Source organism: Salarias fasciatus, chromosome 22 (genome assembly GCF_902148845.1).
Source record: "Salarias fasciatus chromosome 22, fSalaFa1.1, whole genome shotgun sequence".
Classification (NCBI taxonomy): Eukaryota; Metazoa; Chordata; class Actinopteri; order Blenniiformes; family Blenniidae; genus Salarias; species Salarias fasciatus.
Window position 1 is genome coordinate 17,593,366 of NC_043765.1, and position 19,403 is coordinate 17,612,768.

At 44.2% G+C, this 19,403-nt stretch overlaps 1 protein-coding gene across 1 annotated transcript in view; it reads left to right on the forward strand.

Annotated features, from left to right (window-relative positions):
- The window catches only part of tshz1 (teashirt zinc finger homeobox 1), a 29,919-nt gene extending 10,796 nt beyond the window's left edge, over positions 1 to 19,123 (forward strand). The window contains exon 2 of the mRNA XM_030120109.1: positions 14,747 to 19,123. Coding sequence (XP_029975969.1) covers positions 14,747 to 18,090 — 3,344 coding nt within the window. The 3' untranslated portion in view covers positions 18,091 to 19,123. The remainder of the gene's footprint in view (positions 1 to 14,746) is intronic.
- Positions 19,124 to 19,403: the final 280 nt, after the last annotated feature.

Below are 19,403 nucleotides of genomic sequence, written 5' to 3' on the forward strand. Positions count from 1 at the left end.
GTGACCTTTATCTCAGTGAATCAACAGAGAACAATGAAGTACATTATTCATGTTTTAATATAAATAGAGAACTTACTTATTGCACTTGACAAGGAAATGCTCACAAAAGAAGTTTTGATAAAGTCAATGATTATATGTCATACTTATTTCTTTATTGATCATTTTAAGCTGATTTTCTGTTTTTTTGTTGTTTTTTTTTAAACAAAAATGCTCAACCGACATGTAGTTAAAAAAAAAAAAAATGAAGAAAATTTCTTTCAACTTTTTGCCATATGTCTTTAAATAGGCTCCCGGCCAGCAAAATACAGCTCAATATGCAAATGGTATTTGTCATCACTTTCGAAGTATTGGCATTAGCTGCTTGAAATTTCAGGGATTGTCTTTTTTTAGATATATTTTTAAAACTCCTAAGAGTGCACATCAGCCAGGTTGTTTTTTGCTAAAATGATATTTAATGTTTAATGAGACATTTCATATTTTTGGAGTTTGACATAACACTCAAAATCACCACCAGAAAAATTAAATATTCTGACAAATGAGACATTTAAAATGAAAAATTATTTTTGATACTTTTCAAATATTACTCGAGTGCCAAAACCTGCAAAGGCAGAAGTTTCTGCAAACCACAGCAGATGCAGCACAGAAATAAGCTGAATAGAGTACCTGCTGTATCTTTATCTAACTCTGTTTCATGTAGTTGAAATCAAAAATCCAATTCATGATAACTTCAACCTATTTGAATTATTCTCTAAAATTTAACAAGCCTCAAATTATCTCATGAATACTTGGATATTTAGAGTATGATTCGAGGTGTAAAGTGTTTTTTTTTTCTGTATTGCTGCTGGTCAGGGCCACACCCTCTAAACCTCTGTCCTTGAACGCCTCCCTGATCCTGTCTATTAATTCATCTATTTGCCTCACGCCGTACCTCCTGCCTCAGGTTGCACTCGCTGCTTCACCCTTGTGAAGGTCTGTTCGATACATTTGTCATCTCGCTGAATGATTAGTGTTTGAAGTTTGTCTGGCCCCAAACTTTAAAGTCCACCAATGGCCGCATTCCCAGTTTCACTCTGTCTGTATCTCATTTCTAGGTAAATGTGACACACTCTTTTTTTTTTTTTTTTTTTTTCTTTTTTTGCTCCACTAATCTGTTGTCCTCTCAGTCTTCTAAGTCTGTCACTTCACTCCTTCCCCCGCCGTGCCACCGAGTCGGAGCCCTCCTCATTCTTCAAGTCCTCTGGTTTCACAATAACTGCTGACAGATTTCAGAAAATAGACAAAGAGCACTGAGAAAGCAGCGCCATACAAGCCGGACTGGAAGCCCCGAGTGATTACTCTGTAGCAATTCTTTTCCATCTGACTGGACAACCGTCAGCTCAAAAGTACTCTGTTTACCAAAAGTGCTCATATTTCTTGTTTATCGACAATGTCTAATACGGCAAAGCTTTCCGCTAATTTTCTTTCTGTTTGAGAAATTCCGGTTGGCCGCTGTTTATTATTTTGATAAATCAACCTAGTATTTTCCGGATAATTCAATTTAGTTTATTAATGTCGAGCAGTTGAATAAGAAAAATCGCAGACGTCCCATCTGACTTCATACCGTCCACTGACCAAAACACAACAGCAAGAATCCATCCTGAAGAAGGGTCAGATTAGTTCACCTACATGTTTTATAACTGTGAATAGAATAAAAAAAAAAGAGTTATGTGCAGTGTGGACTGCTTGATGTTGACGACTTAGTCCTGGTTATAAGAAGCAGCTGTTGTGTGGACTGCTCGCCGCTTTATTTGAGAACAAACTTCGCATCCCCTCAGAGGGAGGAACCGCTGCTGTGGCATCATTTTCTGAGCTCGGTCCGTCACCAGGCTTAATCACCCATCATCTCCAGAGGTTGTCTGCGAAGTGACCACGATGCAGGTGCTGTAGGAATAATGTTAATTAAACGTTGCGGCGTATTATTTGTCAGCCGAGGGAATAAAGATGCTTTCTTCAGTGGAGGGCATTGTGCATGTCGGGGATGTTTAATTAAACTTTGTCAAACTAAACAAGATCAAGCAGCAGAGGAGCTCGCGCTGATTAACATCACGTTTATCCAGTTCAGACAATTACCCCGTCACCCTGTTAGACCCCTCCTCTAGTGCAGGAAGTTAGCAGGCTAGGTGGCGATTAAGAAACCCTCCTGAGAATTTTTTTTTTTTTAATTATGCTACCGACTCTTTAAAGAGAAAATTATATATCTGTGAAAAACACTTTCTTTATTCAGTACACTATGGAGCTTATTTCTTTTTTCAGTCTGTTATTTTATAGGTCTAAGCTGCTTTAATGTAAACGATATGTCGGTAATGGAGCTGCCATTAGGTCTTAGAGGAGAATACAGTATTGATGTTTCACTGTAAAGAGTCATATAGTCAAAAAAGCTCTTTCTTTGCTCGTCCTTCCATGTGAGAAGACGCTGGTTCATTTGGTTGATTCTCATCAAACCGCTGATGTTTGGAAGAATAACGAGAAGTCAACGAGTCGTGTGGCGCTGCAGCTTCAGGAAGGTTGAGCGTGACATTCATGAGCATTAACTGATAAAATCAATACATTTCTAACAACCTTTGTTTGTTTACGGTAGACGAGTTGGGATTTGTGTTGTGAGTAAACCGTCTGGTCTTGCTGTGGCAGACAGTAGACCCACTGTGGAAACGGTGCTGATGGCACAATCCTGAGAATGTGCGCCCCTCCTCTGGATATTTGGAGATCTATTATGTATGGAGGAGCTGAGTGTCGACAAGACCGGGGCCAGAGAGCGAGAAAGGACCCAGCAATTCACTGTATAGAGAGTGTGTGTGTGTGTGTGTGTGTGTGTGTGTGTAGGGGAGAAAGACAGAAGGAGGGAGGCAGGGGGGGCAGAAAAGAAGCAATGGCAGGAGGGGCAGAAAGGGGTGAAAAAGAGGAGAAAAAGAGACTGACAGCAGACAAAAAGAAGCAGGGAGAAAAGAGGGAGGGGGGGGCCGAGGGAGGGAGGGAGTGGAAAAAGAAGAGGCAAAGCAACAGAGGAGTGAAAGAGAAATGACTTGAGGGGTTGAGGGATGGAGAGAGAGGTGAATACAGAGAGGGAGGGAGAGAGAGAAAAGTATCAAGGCAGTGAAGAAGAAAAAAACAGAGAGAAAGCAGTTGGATAGTGGAGGGGAGAGAGAGAGAGAGAGAGAGAGAGAGGGGAGGATGTCACCCATGGCTGCCACTCATCACTCACAGCTTAATGACGCTGTTTTTTTTTTCCCTCCTCCTCCTCCTCCTCCCGCTTCTTTTCCGTGGGAGAGGGAGGAGGAAGAGGAGGAGGAGGAGGGAGAGCAGCCCGCACCCAATCAAACGGGGTCATCCAGAGTTCACAACCTCCAGGTGGGACTGTCCTCCACAGCGTCTGGGCGCTGGCTGCTTATGAAGATTAGGACGAGGACGTGAATCAATAACCAGCGTTTCTGGAAGTTTGAGGGACAAAATGCAGCAAGATTTGGAGCAAAGGTGGTTAAAAACGAGAGAAAAGGTGAAATAAGTTGTGTATGTTTGTAAAACTGGAGGGAGATTCTTGGGTTTTGCAGACTTTCCTGAGCAGCAGTTGTGTAAACATGGCTGTGAGACCCGTCAGCCTTTCAGCGCGGCGACGGCCGAAGTTTTTTGCGCTCCCGTGTTTGTTTATGCCCGAATCGTGTTTGAATGCGTACGTTTTTTGCAGCCGCTCCGCCGCCGTCCGCCACTTCTTCCCCTCTGCAGCCGTCTGGGGTTCTGATGGGGTTTGTGTGTGTTTTCGCGTGTTTATGCGTGCTCCACTTGTCCTCTCACTCACTCACTCCTGTTTCTGGGAAGCATCAGCCGTTTAAAACTCAAATGGCAGGATTTTCTTTCTCCCCCCGCTCGCTCTCCTCATCACACCAAATTTGGGGAACAGCTGGGGCGGCCATGACGATGATTTGTCTCCCTCTGCCCGTCCGTCTGACAGGTTGAGAGCAGGAACACACACACACGCACACACACCTACTTTGGGGAGACACAGACACTGCCTAATAGGCACATACACACACAATTAAACATGCTCTCAGTATCGCAGACAGACAGGCACAAACACACACTCGCAGTAGACACATAGCGGGTTCGAAGAGGCCGTGTTCTCAGGGTGCTGCCAAAACACTCTGATTTCCTTTAGCCTGGGCGGCCATACATCAGCTAGGGGCCTCCCAGCCCGGATGGCAGGGGCTGACAGAATGACATGTGTCATTTATCAAACGAGGGGCGCCAGGCCTCAGGAAAAGAACAGACCGCCGCGTGACAAAGCCCCCCGAGAGCTCTCCTCCACTCACAACGAAGGGAGTGTGTCATGGGATAGACACTGACAAATCTACAGCGATAGAACACACATGGATACACGCCGACACGCAGGCGGAGGAAACACACACCGAGAGCCTCTTCCAGCTCAGATACAAACCCGCCGATCACACGATACGTCCCGGCTGCTGCTGCTGCTGCTCGTTGGTATTTTTTTTTGTTTTGTTTTTTTTTTTTACAGCATTTTGTTTGCTTGTGTTTGAAGAATTTTTTTTTTTTTTTTTTAAACACAAGGCAAGAAAAACAAAAACTGTGCTAGATTTTAACGCGCTGGCAGCAGACCTGCAAACAGTCATACCCACACTCAAACACCCACATATATGTTTCCCTTGAAGCCAGAGAAGCCACAGCCAAGCTCCTCCTGTTGCCAGCAGCGGACCCGTCCTTCTTAATGAACGGCCATTGGCTGCCGAAAGGAACTCTCCTAGTTGGCAACACCACTTCATCTCCTTCCTTTTATATCCGTGCCACCACATGCACACAGTAACCCTTTTTTTCTCCTTCATTATGTCTCCCTCCTCTTCATTCCTTCCCTCTCCCTGTCCTGATCCCCCCCCCTCCACCCACCCACCCTCCCTTCCTCCTTTCCACCCCCTTTTTAGTCTTTCCATAGCCCCCGTTCATTTGTCTTCATAAGCCTAATTTATTTTCTCTGCCAGATGCAAGCTGACAGCCATCAGTCACTCTCCCACACGTCCTGACGCACACACCTGACCCCCCCCCCGACACGCAGACAAATAACGCTAACATGCACGCACAAATGCACACAGCTCTTTTCTCACTTTTTATTCATTTACCCTGTCTCGATTACGCGCACGCACACACACGCACGCGCGCGCGCGCGCGCGCGCAGAGGCCATATTACCTCACACGGCTCTGAGGTAAGCTCTGCAGTCACATACCCTCTGTTTTACCCCTGTCCTCCACCCCCTCCAACCCCCAAAACCCTCCCATTAACATTACTGAAGATGGATGTGTCTTCATAGCGGAGATTGATTGCGGATATAGAGTTATGGTGCCATTTGTGTGTGTGTGTGTGTGAGAGAGAGAGGGAGCAAGTGTGTGTTAGTGTTAGATGGAGGGCACTTTGGGAGGCGGTGTTCGGAGCTGAAATGTGAGGGAGGCAGGCTTTTCTCTTGTTTCCAGAACCTTCCAGCCGCTGGTTGTCTGTCCACAGTCTGATATTGTGCTCTGTTGAAGGATGGCTTCCTCTCTTCCTGCCTCTCTCGCTCCGACTGTGAAGCTGTTCATAACCGTGATCTCACACACACACACATGCACACACACACGCACAAGCATGCATACTCTCACAGACACAATTAGGGTGAGATGGCTACTGATACTAGTCTACTTTGAGAGCCCAATACATAATTTACTGACTTTCTCCAGGGACCCTTTTTCCAGCCCTAATCCCTCCTCCCTCCTATCATTTCTTCTTTTGTCACTTTATTGCCATGGTCATCAGGAGGGAAGAAGAGAAAAAAAAAAAAGTCCACACAAGCACACATCCACACTTCAAACTGCTGTGCGGTTCAGCCTTTTCTTTTGTTATTTTTGAGTGTGTGTGTGCGTGCATGCATTTGTGTGTGTGTGTGTGTGTGTGTGTGTGTGTGTGTGTGTGTGTGTGTGTGTGTGTGTGTGTTACGCCCCTGTGCTATTCATCATGCTTAAATCCTAAACCAGTGTTGAAATGAAACACTGGAACTTTGTTTAATGGAGCGCCAGACTTCAGTGCTAACTCGTCACTTGAGCGGGCAGAATGAAAAAGAAAACGTGGCGATGCATAAAGGATAACGGTTTTGATGGTGCACAATTGCCGGAATTTCCCCAGTGACACATGCAGTTAAAAGCACTAAAATGTTTGGGGACGTTTGCTTGTCCCGAGCAGCCTCCTGCCCTGAGGGTTTGCACTTCTAATTAATTTCCCTGAAGTGACTTTATGGTTTTTAAAGTTCTAATTTCTTTGTCTGTGTGTGTGTGTGTGTGTGTGTGTGTGTGTGTGTGTGTGTGTGTGTGTGCTGGGTACAGGATGTAAGTGGGCTCTCTGAGGTCCAGCTCTCTATATTATCGTGCTTTGGCTTGTGATACATGTGGTTTTTGTGTCTTGTCTTGCTGCCGGTTAATATAATATTGTGTGTGTGTGGCCAGGTGTAACGGGAGTTTATGAGGTGCTAAATGTGTTTACGTGGGTAACTTTGTGGACAGGTATTAAGCATCTATTGTGAAGACGGGAAATTGGCGTGTTCGATCGCGGGGCGTTAAAACTTTATGTACGTTCGTCATTGTAAATGAGAGCCACCCCAAAATTGAGACGACAAACAGTTTTTCCAGTTCAGTTGCATAAAATAGAGGATTTGATTGCAGGGATTCTAAAGAAAGCACCTAATAAATGCAAGCTTAATGCTGCATGTTAAGTCAGCCTCACAAAATCCGACTGTTTGCTCAACAGTTATGGGATAGTAGTAGCTTGTTTGTATTTTCACAAAACAAACCACCAGGCTACCAGGATTGCCATCCAATAAAAACAGAGATTGAAAATACCAAAAAACAAAAAAGTACAATGCAAAATTTACACACCGTTTTCTGGGCTCAGTAGTGACTTTGGCTGTATTTCAATATTTATTGTTAGTTTAGTTTTTAACAGGCTTTTGACGGTGTTTGCTAACTTCTGCATCTCTTCAAGATTTCTTCCAAACTGGCAATTAAAAGACATACTGGAAAACAAGTAAAACTTGTTTTGCTAGTTATTGAGACTCATTGACATGAAGTACTGTGCACAGAAAACAATTGACAGTATGTTTTAATGAAATGACAATAAGTGTAGGAAGTCATGTTTAGTACACTTCATGCTGTTTGCAGTACAGTAATGTAAAGTTAATCATACAGACTAATAAGATACTTAATTTATTAAGAAATGGTAAAAGATGTGTGATTTTGGGAAGTTTTAAATCACTTTGTATAATTGATTTGATTGATTCATCACTTTGAAGTCTTGAAGGACAGAAACCTCCTTTAACCACAGCCTAGGATTTCTGTTTCTCATTTTACTCATATTTTAGTCATTTGGAGGTTTAAATCACTGCCTTCAGAGTATTTTTCTTCATGAAGTCTTGTCATTTGTTTGATGTGAATAGATTTAGTGCGAACGATTTGAAAGCAGATGACCTACACTTCACACTGTACCTGAACGCCTCTTGTGTAGACAGACCAGTGCTGTACACCCGCGCTGCATTCACTGACATCCAGACACAGAAGACACTATCTGTTTATTCCCTCTAAAAATGCTTTTGGGAGATAAACTCGCATTTGATACTTTTATTGCACAATCTGTTCTCAAAGGCATCGATTCTATTTTTATATTTCATCCTATCAGACGTGTTTTTTCACATCACTCAAATCATCTGGCCTTTATTGTTATTGTTAAATGACTGGTATGTTTCAGGCTGCGTGGCTTTATTGTGGTTAGCTTGTCAACTACACCCTGCCAGCTCTTGAAGTATTTTCTCAGCTATCTTCAAAAAAAAAAGAAGAAGAAAAAAAAAAAAGAATCATGCTTTGTGAAGACAAGTGGATGAATTTTGCCGTGCCACTTTTCTGGAGTTATTTGGCCATTAGGGTGCTTATTTCCTGCAGAGAGTAACGGATCAGATTCATGGATGTGTGTGTGCTTGTGTGTGTTTTTTCTCGATGTTTTGTTCCTCAGCGGTGTACAAAGTGAATTGGGGGGGGGGGGGGGGGGGCTGACAGCACGCAGACGGTTGATTGATGGCTTATTGTGCAGCCGGACTGGGCCAGACCCGACTGGTTAGGTGGCGACCCTGTTTTGGCCCTGTGCCCTCTGAGTTTCTTCATATATACATTTTTGTTTTTTCTTTCTTTTTCTCTTCCCGTCGCTGTCTGCCTCCAGCCACCGCGTCCACACAATGCTTAAACACACGCGTCCGTGCAGGCTTCCTCCCCGTCTCCTCCGTGCCGTGTCTTCTTTGTTGCTCTGGACTCGTCAGAGTTGCCATCATTCGTCGTCCGCTGTTTCCTTTCTTCCTTCCTCGGCCCGGCTTGTTTGTCAGCGCTCCTTCAGGACAGGTTTTGTCTCGTGAGTCACTCTTTAAGTGTTCATCATACTTCCCATATTCAGGACGATCGTTGTCCAAACGAAAAGAAAAGAAAACCCAAATCCAGTTCCACTTTTGATTTGGACGAAGCTCCATCAGCGGCATCGTTTGGCAAGTTTTGGGAGGAGATAAAGTTAATCCAAACACTCCACTCAGGAGTTTTAAACTGTGTTTCATCCTGTATTTTTTTCCCCCCCTTGCAATGATTTTCTGCCTCTGTTCTCCACACAACCATAGTGATTTATGGTAATTATCCATCTTTGGGGTCATCCATCAACCGGTTGTTGCTAGGCGATGGGAGCAGCTGTTGTTTAGTCGGGGGAAGCTCCACTGTCAGGGGTGATGCAGGTGAATTCAAAAGACGGCATCTACGAAGCGAGGACGGAGCCGGGCTGTTTTGTTAGCGTGTTAGTTTTCTGATTAATGCATTTCGGACTCAGAATCTCTGTCACGCAGCGGCCACTCATGAACAGACAGAAATAGAAGAACTTAATTGACCTGCATGTTGAATCATTCACAGGGTACACCAGATGATTAATATTAATCATTTCTACCTCGGCCAAGTTCTGAGTTGTCCATAACAAAAGGAGATAAAGACGGTAAAGAAAATGACAATATTTTCTCTTTAAAGAATCTATTTACCGAATGACATCTGTCTGATGCAGCCTACACTGAATCACTGCCTGGCATGGGGCGAGTAAATCTCACTCATATCTTCTTTAATTAGCATTAGTAATGCTTTATCAGTACTTTGCCCGAAAACAAACCAGATGGTTGAAAATGCCTTAGTGGCACCAGAGCTGTGTTCGATTGTTGGGCTGTCGTGTGTGTGCGTGTGTGTGCAGGTGGAGATGTGTTGGCTGAAAAGTAGCACGATAAAAAGCTGAAATGGGTTTTTTGCTGATGATTCACTGGCTTTAGTTTTGTCGAAGAAGAACAGAACTCAGTCAATCCGAGGCTTTTTAGTCGACACTCTCGTGGGATGTTCAAGGCAGCTCCGGGGAGAATTGACCAAACGGGGCAACTGGCGGAAATGAAGTTCTCCAAATCTGCTGAATCCTTTCAGTTTATCTCCATGAATTTGACTTGCCAATGAGTACAAGTGAACCAAATCTCCAAAGTATCATCTGCGTCAGTCATGGACGACTCTTATTACTGTGAGAGCGGGCAAAATGACACTCACCACTTAACTACGTCTGATTTGGACGACTCAATTAAAAAGGCTTTCAGCATATCTTAGCCTGACAACATCGTTTGGAACATGCAGTAGTGTGTATTTGGTAGTCTACAAAGACCGCTCTGTTAACAATGGACATATCGAAGGGCCAGATATAGTGCGTCCTTCTCATTGTCTTGAGTGCAGCAGTAACAATATCTCTAAAATAGAAGCAGACCAGTAAAATATTCTGCTCAGAAAGTCCTTTAACAGATGGTTAACCAGCTCTGATGATCCATGATATCATAGGAGATTATTGAAGGAAAAAAAAAAAACATGATGGTCAGAAAAACTGACAGGCCAAGTATCCTGAAACGCTGTTGTCTACATTTTGGATGAAATGAGTTGTTGAATAAATGTCTAGTTTGTGGCAGACGTAGAGGAGTGCTGTGATCGACTCGACCATCCTGCCTGTTCTGTTCTTCCAAACCGTAAGAGCCGTAGAGGCTGAGGAGGTGCATTTGTTTGACACACACCAGCTTTTATTCCGCCGCCCTGGAGCTATTGTGCCATATGGTGGACCATTCTTCATGGATTATAGGAGGGAGGAACTGAAGGGGGTGCTGTTAGTTGAGGCTGTTTAAATGTCTGGTCCAGGACGGCGAGGGTTAAATGACGGGTAATGCATGGCATTAATGGCACCGTGGCACTGTAATGTATTGCAGGCTGGCAGCAATGTAAAACATGCCCTTGGATTTCACCCTGTAGTGTAGCTTTAATCACATCAAGCTACACCGAATGTCTGAAAATTGTCGTAAAATAGAAAGCCTACAGGCAAGAGAGGGCGGTTTAGCAGATCTCTAAAGAGGTTATTTATATGAAGGTTTTACCTAATTAACATTGTTTTTAATTATTTGGTTGCCAGTTTGAATTTTGTATTCTTTTGTCTGGTGTCGTCCGCAGAGCAGTCCGAAGCGCGTCATCTCCCATGAAACCACAGACTTTCCCAGACTGGGAAGACGAAAAAAAGAGCAGGAATGAGCAGGATGGGGGGAGAGACGGGAGAAAGAGAGAGAGAGAGAGAGAGAGAGAGAGACAGAGATTGCCTGACATACTAAGCATTACCATAATTGGCTTTTCTACATGATAGGACAGAGGAAATAATAATGTCATTTTATTTACAGCCTTCTCTCCGCTGAAACACACACACACTCATGCACACCGTACAGGTCAATGACACACACTGATCAGGCCTGTCCAAAGCCATCAGAGGTGAGTGGCAGGGAATGAAGGGACCGGTGACAAAGCGAAACGGGGGAGAGAAATAAGACTGCCATGCCGGAGCTCCCATTTTGAAGGGCCGCTAAACGCCGTGAGGGAGCGGCGCCGGCCGCCCCGCTGCCGAGGCAGCGCCTCGACACGCAGGGTAAATCAGCAGGGTGAAAGCTGGCGGAATTGGACATTAGCACTGCAAATGAGAGGCGGGATTGCCCTCTTCTCTCAGACAACATGTATAAATGAAGAAGGTTTAGAGGGGAGAAAGTGTGTGTGTGTGTGTGTGTGTGTGTGCAAAAGAGGGGAGGAAATGGAGGAATGTTGATCGTCCATGTTGCTTCCAAATATCCGAACCCGCCTCGTTTTATTTCTCAAAAGCTATCAAGACGTCTGACCCGGCCGGCGAGATGTTTCTCTCAAAGAGCAAACATTTTCAGAAGAATAAAAAAATTGATCGAGGCGATTAATTAGTTATCCCTTTAAAAGAAAACCAGCAGCAAAACACAACTTTGGGTTTCTGAAAAATAGGTAGCAGAAGCAGTTCCTCGGACAGATCGCCCCACAGCTCAGACAAAACTCCCAGAAAATTGCACTGCCCATACACACACACACGTTTTCCCAGTCCTATAGTGAGGATGCAGGATGTTGAAGGGGTTTGGAGAGAAAACCACAAACACAGCAGTCCCTCATGGCTTGTTGAGTGGTCCTTCTTAGTTACAATCAACCTGTTTGAGAGAGACTGGCTCAGTTTGATTGGCTGTGACTCCAGCTGCTTGAAACTGGGGTCTTCTAGAATTCGCCAACACTCCAGGCAACGTAATCTGCGTCTAATTTGAAGAAAACGAATCGTGTTATGGATTACTTTAACAGCTATCCATGTTGAGCAGAGTGACATTACTGAAGGGATCAGATTCTGTGACAACACTCTATTGGAGACAGGCAAATGTAAGAATTTTCAGGTAATTTTAGAATTATACTATATCAACACTTTGCATTTGTCGGTGCAATTTCGAATTCCTGACCAGATAAATCTGAATCCCTCTTCATTCTACCATTCATTTTGTCATCAGATTTAGCAAAAATAGAGTTCAGGCCTGCTGGACGAGGACCAAACGGACATACTGAAGGCCCAGTTCTCATATCTGGCACTTTTCTAATTGGTTGAGACTAAATTAAGCGTAGTTCAAATTAGGTTTGAGAATCTTGTGATGACTATGAGACTATTCTGTAGCAAAAAGAAAGTTTTGAACGTGTTTAACTCTCCAGTGACAGGCTTGTGCTTTAAGCTTTTGAGGCATATTTGCTTGTGTTTGTGTCTAGTGTGCATGAAATCAAGGTGCTGTGAGTGCTTTTGTGCATGTGGACCTCACACATCATGCCTTTGGGTAAAAGGAGAGCTTGTGTGCGTGCGTGCGTGCCTGTGTGCGTGCACGAGTGTGCATATGAGGCTGGGGGATGTCCTACTGTGGTGTCACCTGTCTGCAGCAGGAAATCCTGGACTTTGGGCACAACAATAGTGACAGGCTCCTCTCCAGACGCAGATGGCTTCGCTTTCCCCCCACTAGCCACATTGCATCCCTGCTTGCACCTGACACACTGTGAAACTCCAGACACACACGCAGCCAATCAGCCCCACCTAGCTCACATCCTTCCACGCACACACACACACAAATTTGTGCATACTTAGCAGCAAAGTAACTGATTTCTCTCTGCTCATGTCTCACACTCTGCTGTTCAACTTGTTTCCTTGTAATTTTTTATTTTTTTTCCTATCAGATCTGCAAGCACATACACAAACATATCCACGGACTCGTGCACGCACACACCTCTTGTTCACTTGCCTTAACACATCTTTTTTTTTTCTCTCTTCTCTTTTCAAAACTTCCCCTCTTTTCCTCTATCCTCCCTGACAGCACAAAGTGGGCTTACGTTTTTGACTGACAACCACAACAGACACTTCGCCCCCCCCCCCCTCCCCTGCACCCCCGTTTTAATCCCCTCCCTATCCCTCTCCACCCTTCCTCCCCTCTCCTTCTTTCTCTTTTGTTCTGAGTGACGCTCGAAAGCCGCCGTGTCAGCATCTTTTCCATCTCTGATTGCCTTATTAGCCGGCGGTGGCACCCGCAGCTTTTCTGACACAGATGGTGAAGGAGGAGGCTCGAGCAGAAGGAGGGGGAAGGAAAAAAAAATGGCTGACTTGTGTTTGTTGTTGTTGCTTTCCCCTCCCACCTCTTCTCAGGCTTGTTTGTGTGGACACTGACACCTCGGGCTGACACTGACACACTCCTAACACTGATGCCTGTCAAGGCAACATACGGAGGATGGCAGGGAAAGAGTAGAATTTAGTGTTGCTCTGCTTTCCCTGGGTGAATGTGTGTTTGTACTGCTGTCAGGTTTCTCTCACTTTGTCAGCGAGCCTGTTTTGTCTCGAACCACTCTCACCACATTGACTTTGAATAGGTTCAGTTTTGCATTTATTTCAATACAGGGGGCTGCAGTCTGTGATGGGGAGGATGAGACAGGTTGAAAGAAGGCTGTACAGCTGCTTGGCGAAAGGTTAAAATCCCCCCGCACGTGGAGACAGACTCATTAAAGGTTTTCAGGATGGCCTGGGTGTAATTAAGAGCAAACCTGGCACAGAAATAGTTTAATTAAGAACAGGAAGGACGCATGTTGATCGTGTGGATTTCTCTCACACACACACACACGCATGAGGCAGCTGTAGGACTTCGAGCTTTTCCCAGGCAGCAGTAACCGGCACCTCACAAACATCAGGTATTATGTCCATTCCGATTATGGGATCGAGAGCTACATGCTGTTTGAAGCTGACAGCACATCTGCCTCCTCACTGGAGACTGATTCTGGCACCTCAGACAAGCATCTTATGAGGGATGGATTGGAGAAGCTGCCTTGGCGTATTTAACCCTCTTATTTTCCTCTCCTCGCCTCCGGTGTAATCGTCTTTCTGAATCTACCCTATAGAATTTTTTTGTTCTTTGGTACTTTTCTTTTAAACAACCAAGTCTTTGTTTTATAAAAATTTGAGAAAAGTTACACGGCAAATAAGAAAGGCAGCCATTTTCCATTTATACTTTAAATTTCTCTGTGTTCTTTTAAAATGGCACACTCGATGCCGCGAGTACTCAGGGAGCACAGGCGGTAACAACACGGCTTGTCATGTCCACTGGCCGTTTCCTAGCATCACGCTGTGAGGACTTCCACAGCCGATGCCAAGTTGACTCCAGCCAACCATGGCTTGGCAGGCCCGATGCAGCTGGCATTTTCCTCTACTATCTCTTACTCGTGAACCCATAGTATGTGTGGCATGTTGGAAAAATCAAGCAAATCAAAGTCAGGAACAGAACTCTGGCTGCTGTAAATGAGCAAAACAGACAATTAGGTATTGTAGAAAGAGTGTCTGAATTTAAGGTGTAGAGGCATTTTAGTTTGTGCTCAAAGAATTAGGATTTACTCAAAAATATGCCGCAACCAGCATACACATACATATACAGGTTCAGTGTACACCAGGTATACACCAGGTTCAGTATACACCAGAGGATTTGCTTTTTTAAAAACTGCATCTCTGCTCTTTACCCTCACTAAGTTATAGTGTTCAATAACTCCATTAGGCAATGCATTGAGGAGGACATCTGTCACTGTCAGGATGTGGATGTTTGCCACTTTATTGTTTGAATCCTTTAGTCAATAGTCTGAGCAGAGGACAAAAACTTCTCTGGATTATTGGACTAACCACCTCCATATGATGCAAGCACATTCTTGCGTGACAACTGTATCAAAATTAATATCTAACGACACTTCTTTTTCTTTCTGTTTGCAGCCTATGGACCTGAAGATGAATTTATGGTGGGCAAGACTGATGAGGAAGAACATCTGCAGGACGACGGCCTTTCCCTTGATGGTCAAGATGCCGATTACCTTTTCAATGACGACGAAGACGCAAGAGATCATTACAGCTGCCAAAACTCTCCACTCAGCAATGGCACTAACCCAGACGCCGGGTACGCTTCCCCACTCAGCACCACCAGTGATCAGCTGGTCGACCTCAAGACCACCTCCTCACTCAGTGATCAGGAAAGGGTAGAGGACAAAGTGGGGGAAAGTACCGAGTCAGTCAACGGGTTGTCTCTGCAGGACAGCCTGGAGAAAATGAAAGCCGTCTATGCAAACCTGATCTCCGATGCATCCTGGTCAAGCATTGCTCTGGACATGCTGAAAAGTAAACACGGGAAACATTTTGCAGCTAGCAACAGCAGCGGAGCTAATCACAAAGGCAGCAATGGGTTTCTGAACAGTCACAGCCCAGGCAGCGTCCATGGGAAGAACAGATGTAGCAGTACCAACACCTCAGCCACTACTAACGTTACCACCAGCAATACCACTACAAGAACAGTGTCGAGCAACAGCAACAGTGGCAACAATGTAAGTTCTGGCAGCACGGGAGGATTAGCCTATGACTGGCATCAGGCAGCTCTGGCTAAAACCCTGCAGCATACCCCATACCAACTCCTTCCTGAGCCCAGTCTTTTTAGTACCGTGCAGCTTTACAGGCAAAACAATAAGCTCTATGGCCCAGTGTTTACTGGAGCCAGCAAGTTTAGGTGTAAGGACTGCAGTGCAGCCTATGACACTTTGGTTGGCCTCACTGTACATATGAATGAGACAGGCCACTACCGTGACGACAACAAAGATACAGAAGACGATCGAAGCAAAAAGTGGTCCAAACCACGCAAACGTTCTTTGCTGGAGATGGAAGGTAAAGAGGATGCCCAGAAAGTTCTAAAATGCATGTATTGCGGACACTCTTTTGAGTCCTTGCAAGATCTCAGCGTTCACATGATCAAAACAAAACACTATCAGAAAGTGCCTCTAAAAGAACCCATGCCAGCCCTTACCTCAAAGCTGGTACCCCCAACCAAAAAAAGAGCATTTCAAGACTTGATGTCTCCGAGCTCCCCAGAGTCTGTCTCATCTGGCATAGTCTTGGGAGAATCTCTCAAAGACCAAAAAGTGGCCAATCCCTATGTCACACCGAACAATCGATACGGTTACCAAAACGGTGCCAGTTATACTTGGCAGTTTGAGGCACGAAAGGCACAAATTCTCAAATGCATGGAGTGTGGCAGTTCACATGATACCTTGCAGCAACTGACGGCTCACATGATGGTCACAGGACACTTTCTTAAGGTCACAAATTCAGCTTCCAAAAAAGGCAAACAGTTGGTGTTTGATCCTGTAATTGAAGAGAAAATTCAGTCAATCCCTTTGCCTCCCACTACCACCCGCCTCCCAGCACCCAATGGAAAGTCTCAGCCTGACTCTCCACTGCCGCCCTCCAGCCCCGAGGAGAAAAATGAAGAAAAGAAAGATGAAGAAGCAGAGGAGGAGAAAATGGAGGTCAGTGAAACTGAGAAAAAAATTAAAGAAGAGAAAGAGGACTCCCCCGAAAAAGTTGATAAGCCTGGAAAAGCCAGATCTTACCAGTATCTTACAGAAGAGGATTTAGAAGAGGCACCTAAAGGTGGGCTGGACATCCTGAAGTCTTTAGAGAACACAGTTTCAAGTGCGATCAGCAAGGCTCAAACAGGAACGCCAACCTGGGGTGGATATCCCAGCATTCATGCTGCCTACCAGCTCCACGGATCATTAAAGCCTACGTTGGCCACGAGTCCGCAGGTCCAACCTTTATTCAGTAGCACCAATTTGAAGGCAATGTCAACTGATTTAGGCTCTTTAATCCATTCGCCCAACAGTCCTTCTCCACCTCCAAGTCAGAGAAGTAATGTGTTAGCTATGGAGGAGCTTGTTGAAAAAGTGACTGGAAAAAATTCAGTCAAGAATGAAAAAGAGGAAAAGCCCATTGAGAACAAGTGTAGATCTGCAAAGTCTCCGCTGCCAAATCCTAAAGACAAAGCTGTTTCACCCAATCCAGAAACCCTCTCAAAAGTAGTGAAAAGCACAGTCGAGGATCAGGCTGAGATGAGAGACAATGAAGGAGGGCAGCCAGAGGGCAAAATAGATATCCAGATAAAGAGTGAAGTTGATTCACCAAAAAAGACTGTGAGCAACGGCTGCAGTAACCTGAGCATCATCACAGATCACTCACCTGAGCAACCTCTCGTCAATCCTCTCAGTGCTTTGCAGTCGATCATGAACAACCACTTAGGGAAAGCTTCAAAAGTGTCCACGTCTTTCGTAGACCCCTTTTCAATGCTTTACAAGATCAGCAACTCTGCTCAGGTGAAGCAAGCAGACCCCACAAATCAGTACCACAGTGAAGAGGATGATCAGCCTATGGACTTGACAAAATCCAAAAACAAAGATGGAGGTACGGCGAAGAGTTCTCCAGCCACACCAAACACCAACATGAACAACACCAAGCCAGTTTTCAAAACTTTCTCTCAGTCATCCTCTCCACCGTTGAGGGAGAATGCTTTGATGGATATATCGGACATGGTGAAAAACCTGACAGGCCGTTTGACACCAAAGTCTACGACCCCGTCTTCAATCTCTGAGAAGTCGGACCTCGATGGCTGTACTCTGGAGGATGGAATGGAGGAGCTGTCTCCTATCCAAAGACGGAAAGGCCGTCAGTCGAACTGGAACCCCCAGCACCTCCTGATTCTCCAGGCTCAGTTTGCTTCCAGTCTTAGAGAGACTCCCGATGGAAAGTTTGTAATTAATGACTTGGGACCCCAAGAACGGGTCCACATCTGTAAATTCACAGGTCTGTCGATGACCACTATCTCACATTGGCTGGCCAATGTAAAATACCAGCTAAAGCGGACAGGAGGCACAAAGTTCCTGAAAAATATTGACTCTGGCCAACCTCTGTTTTTGTGCAGTGACTGCGCCTCCCAGTTCAGGACTCCCACATCCTACATACACCACTTGGAGTCCCACCTTGGGTTTACCCTAAAGGACCTCTCAAAACTGTCCATAGACTTACTAGAGCAGCAGGCATTTGGCAGAATAGAGGACAAGACTTTTACTTCCTCTGGACTTACTGAAGAAGACACTGGCTCAGTTTATCAGTGCAAAATGTGCAATCGGACATTCGTGAGCAAACACGCAATCAAATTGCACCTTTGCAAAACACACGGAAAGTCGCCGGAGGACCATCTCATGTTTGTGAAAGAGCTAGAAAAGTTCGATAAACAATGAAGTCGGATAACCTTGATAGCATGACAGATTACTGTTGCACTATAACTCTAAGCTACAATCTGTCATAACACATAGTGCCACAACCGTAAATGAGCATCGTTATGACACATGCAAACGTGGGAGCTTTAATACCACAAACTTAAATTACTCAGTTAATTCTCGTCCACATTGCTATGGTTTAATATTTCGGTGAAAACTGTACCAAATTGGTGCAGCAGCCATGGCACTATATAGTCATTGACTGATTGTTGCTTTTCTAATGCACTGCATCTTAACTGAGCCTTTAGGAATAGTCTGTTGTTTAAAAACTGGACCATGCTCTTACTTCGATCACTGCTTTTGAGTAATTTTTTTTTTTTTTAAGATGAATATATTTCAACACAACTTGCATATTATTTATGAGACAGTTTGTGCATGTTTTTATGTAAAGCAGTGAATATATAATGTCTACGGAAATTTCAAACATGACCAAACTGATATCCCTGTTTTGTCAAATTTAAATTTCGGATACAGCTGTTTATATCAAAGTCTATAAGAAAAAGATGGTATTCTAAAATGCTAAGGAAATCGCAGCACTTTAAGTAAGTGTAAACTAATGAAGAAATGTATGAGTAAAATGAGCAACATGTGACCCCTTTGAGTTTTAATTCCCTTGATCGACATTACGGGAGCGCGTTTCTGTTCGTCTATAAATCCCACAAATTTCTATAAAGACTTTAGAATCTTTGTTTCTCTAAAAGTATTATTTCCTGGTTGTTTCAATATGTACAGTATTTGCTTTAGTAGGCTACCAATTTTGTTATTGTGGAGCTACAGTTGTAAAGTTAATGAAGTTTAAAACTTATTGTATGAATAATCAGCAAGTATGTATACATGTACGTCAGCATATCTTGCTCTTTACAGTTCAACATTATTTGTACTGTGTGCATTTTTACAATGTTATTTTCTAGACAAATGTGGTTGGGTTGGGGATGTATAAAGCTACAGAATAATGTTGGACTGCAGAGTCCTTTTCTTTCTTTTCTTTCTTTTTTTTTTTCTTCTTTCCAGTAAAGAGTAGGTCCCTCGGTGTGGTTTACATAAAAATGACTGAACTTTCTGGCATCTGCTCGGATGCCTGGCACTGTACATAACATTTAAAAAAAACAAAACGAAAAAAAAAATTCATTCTCCAATGACAAGTTTCCAGGTTTTGACATCAACCCAGTTATTCAGAATGGCATTCTTTTATCTTCAGTTGTAAAATAAAATCCATGTCCTCGATTAAATCGTGGTCTGTGTGTGATTTAACTGTGACGTCACTTCCTGACTAG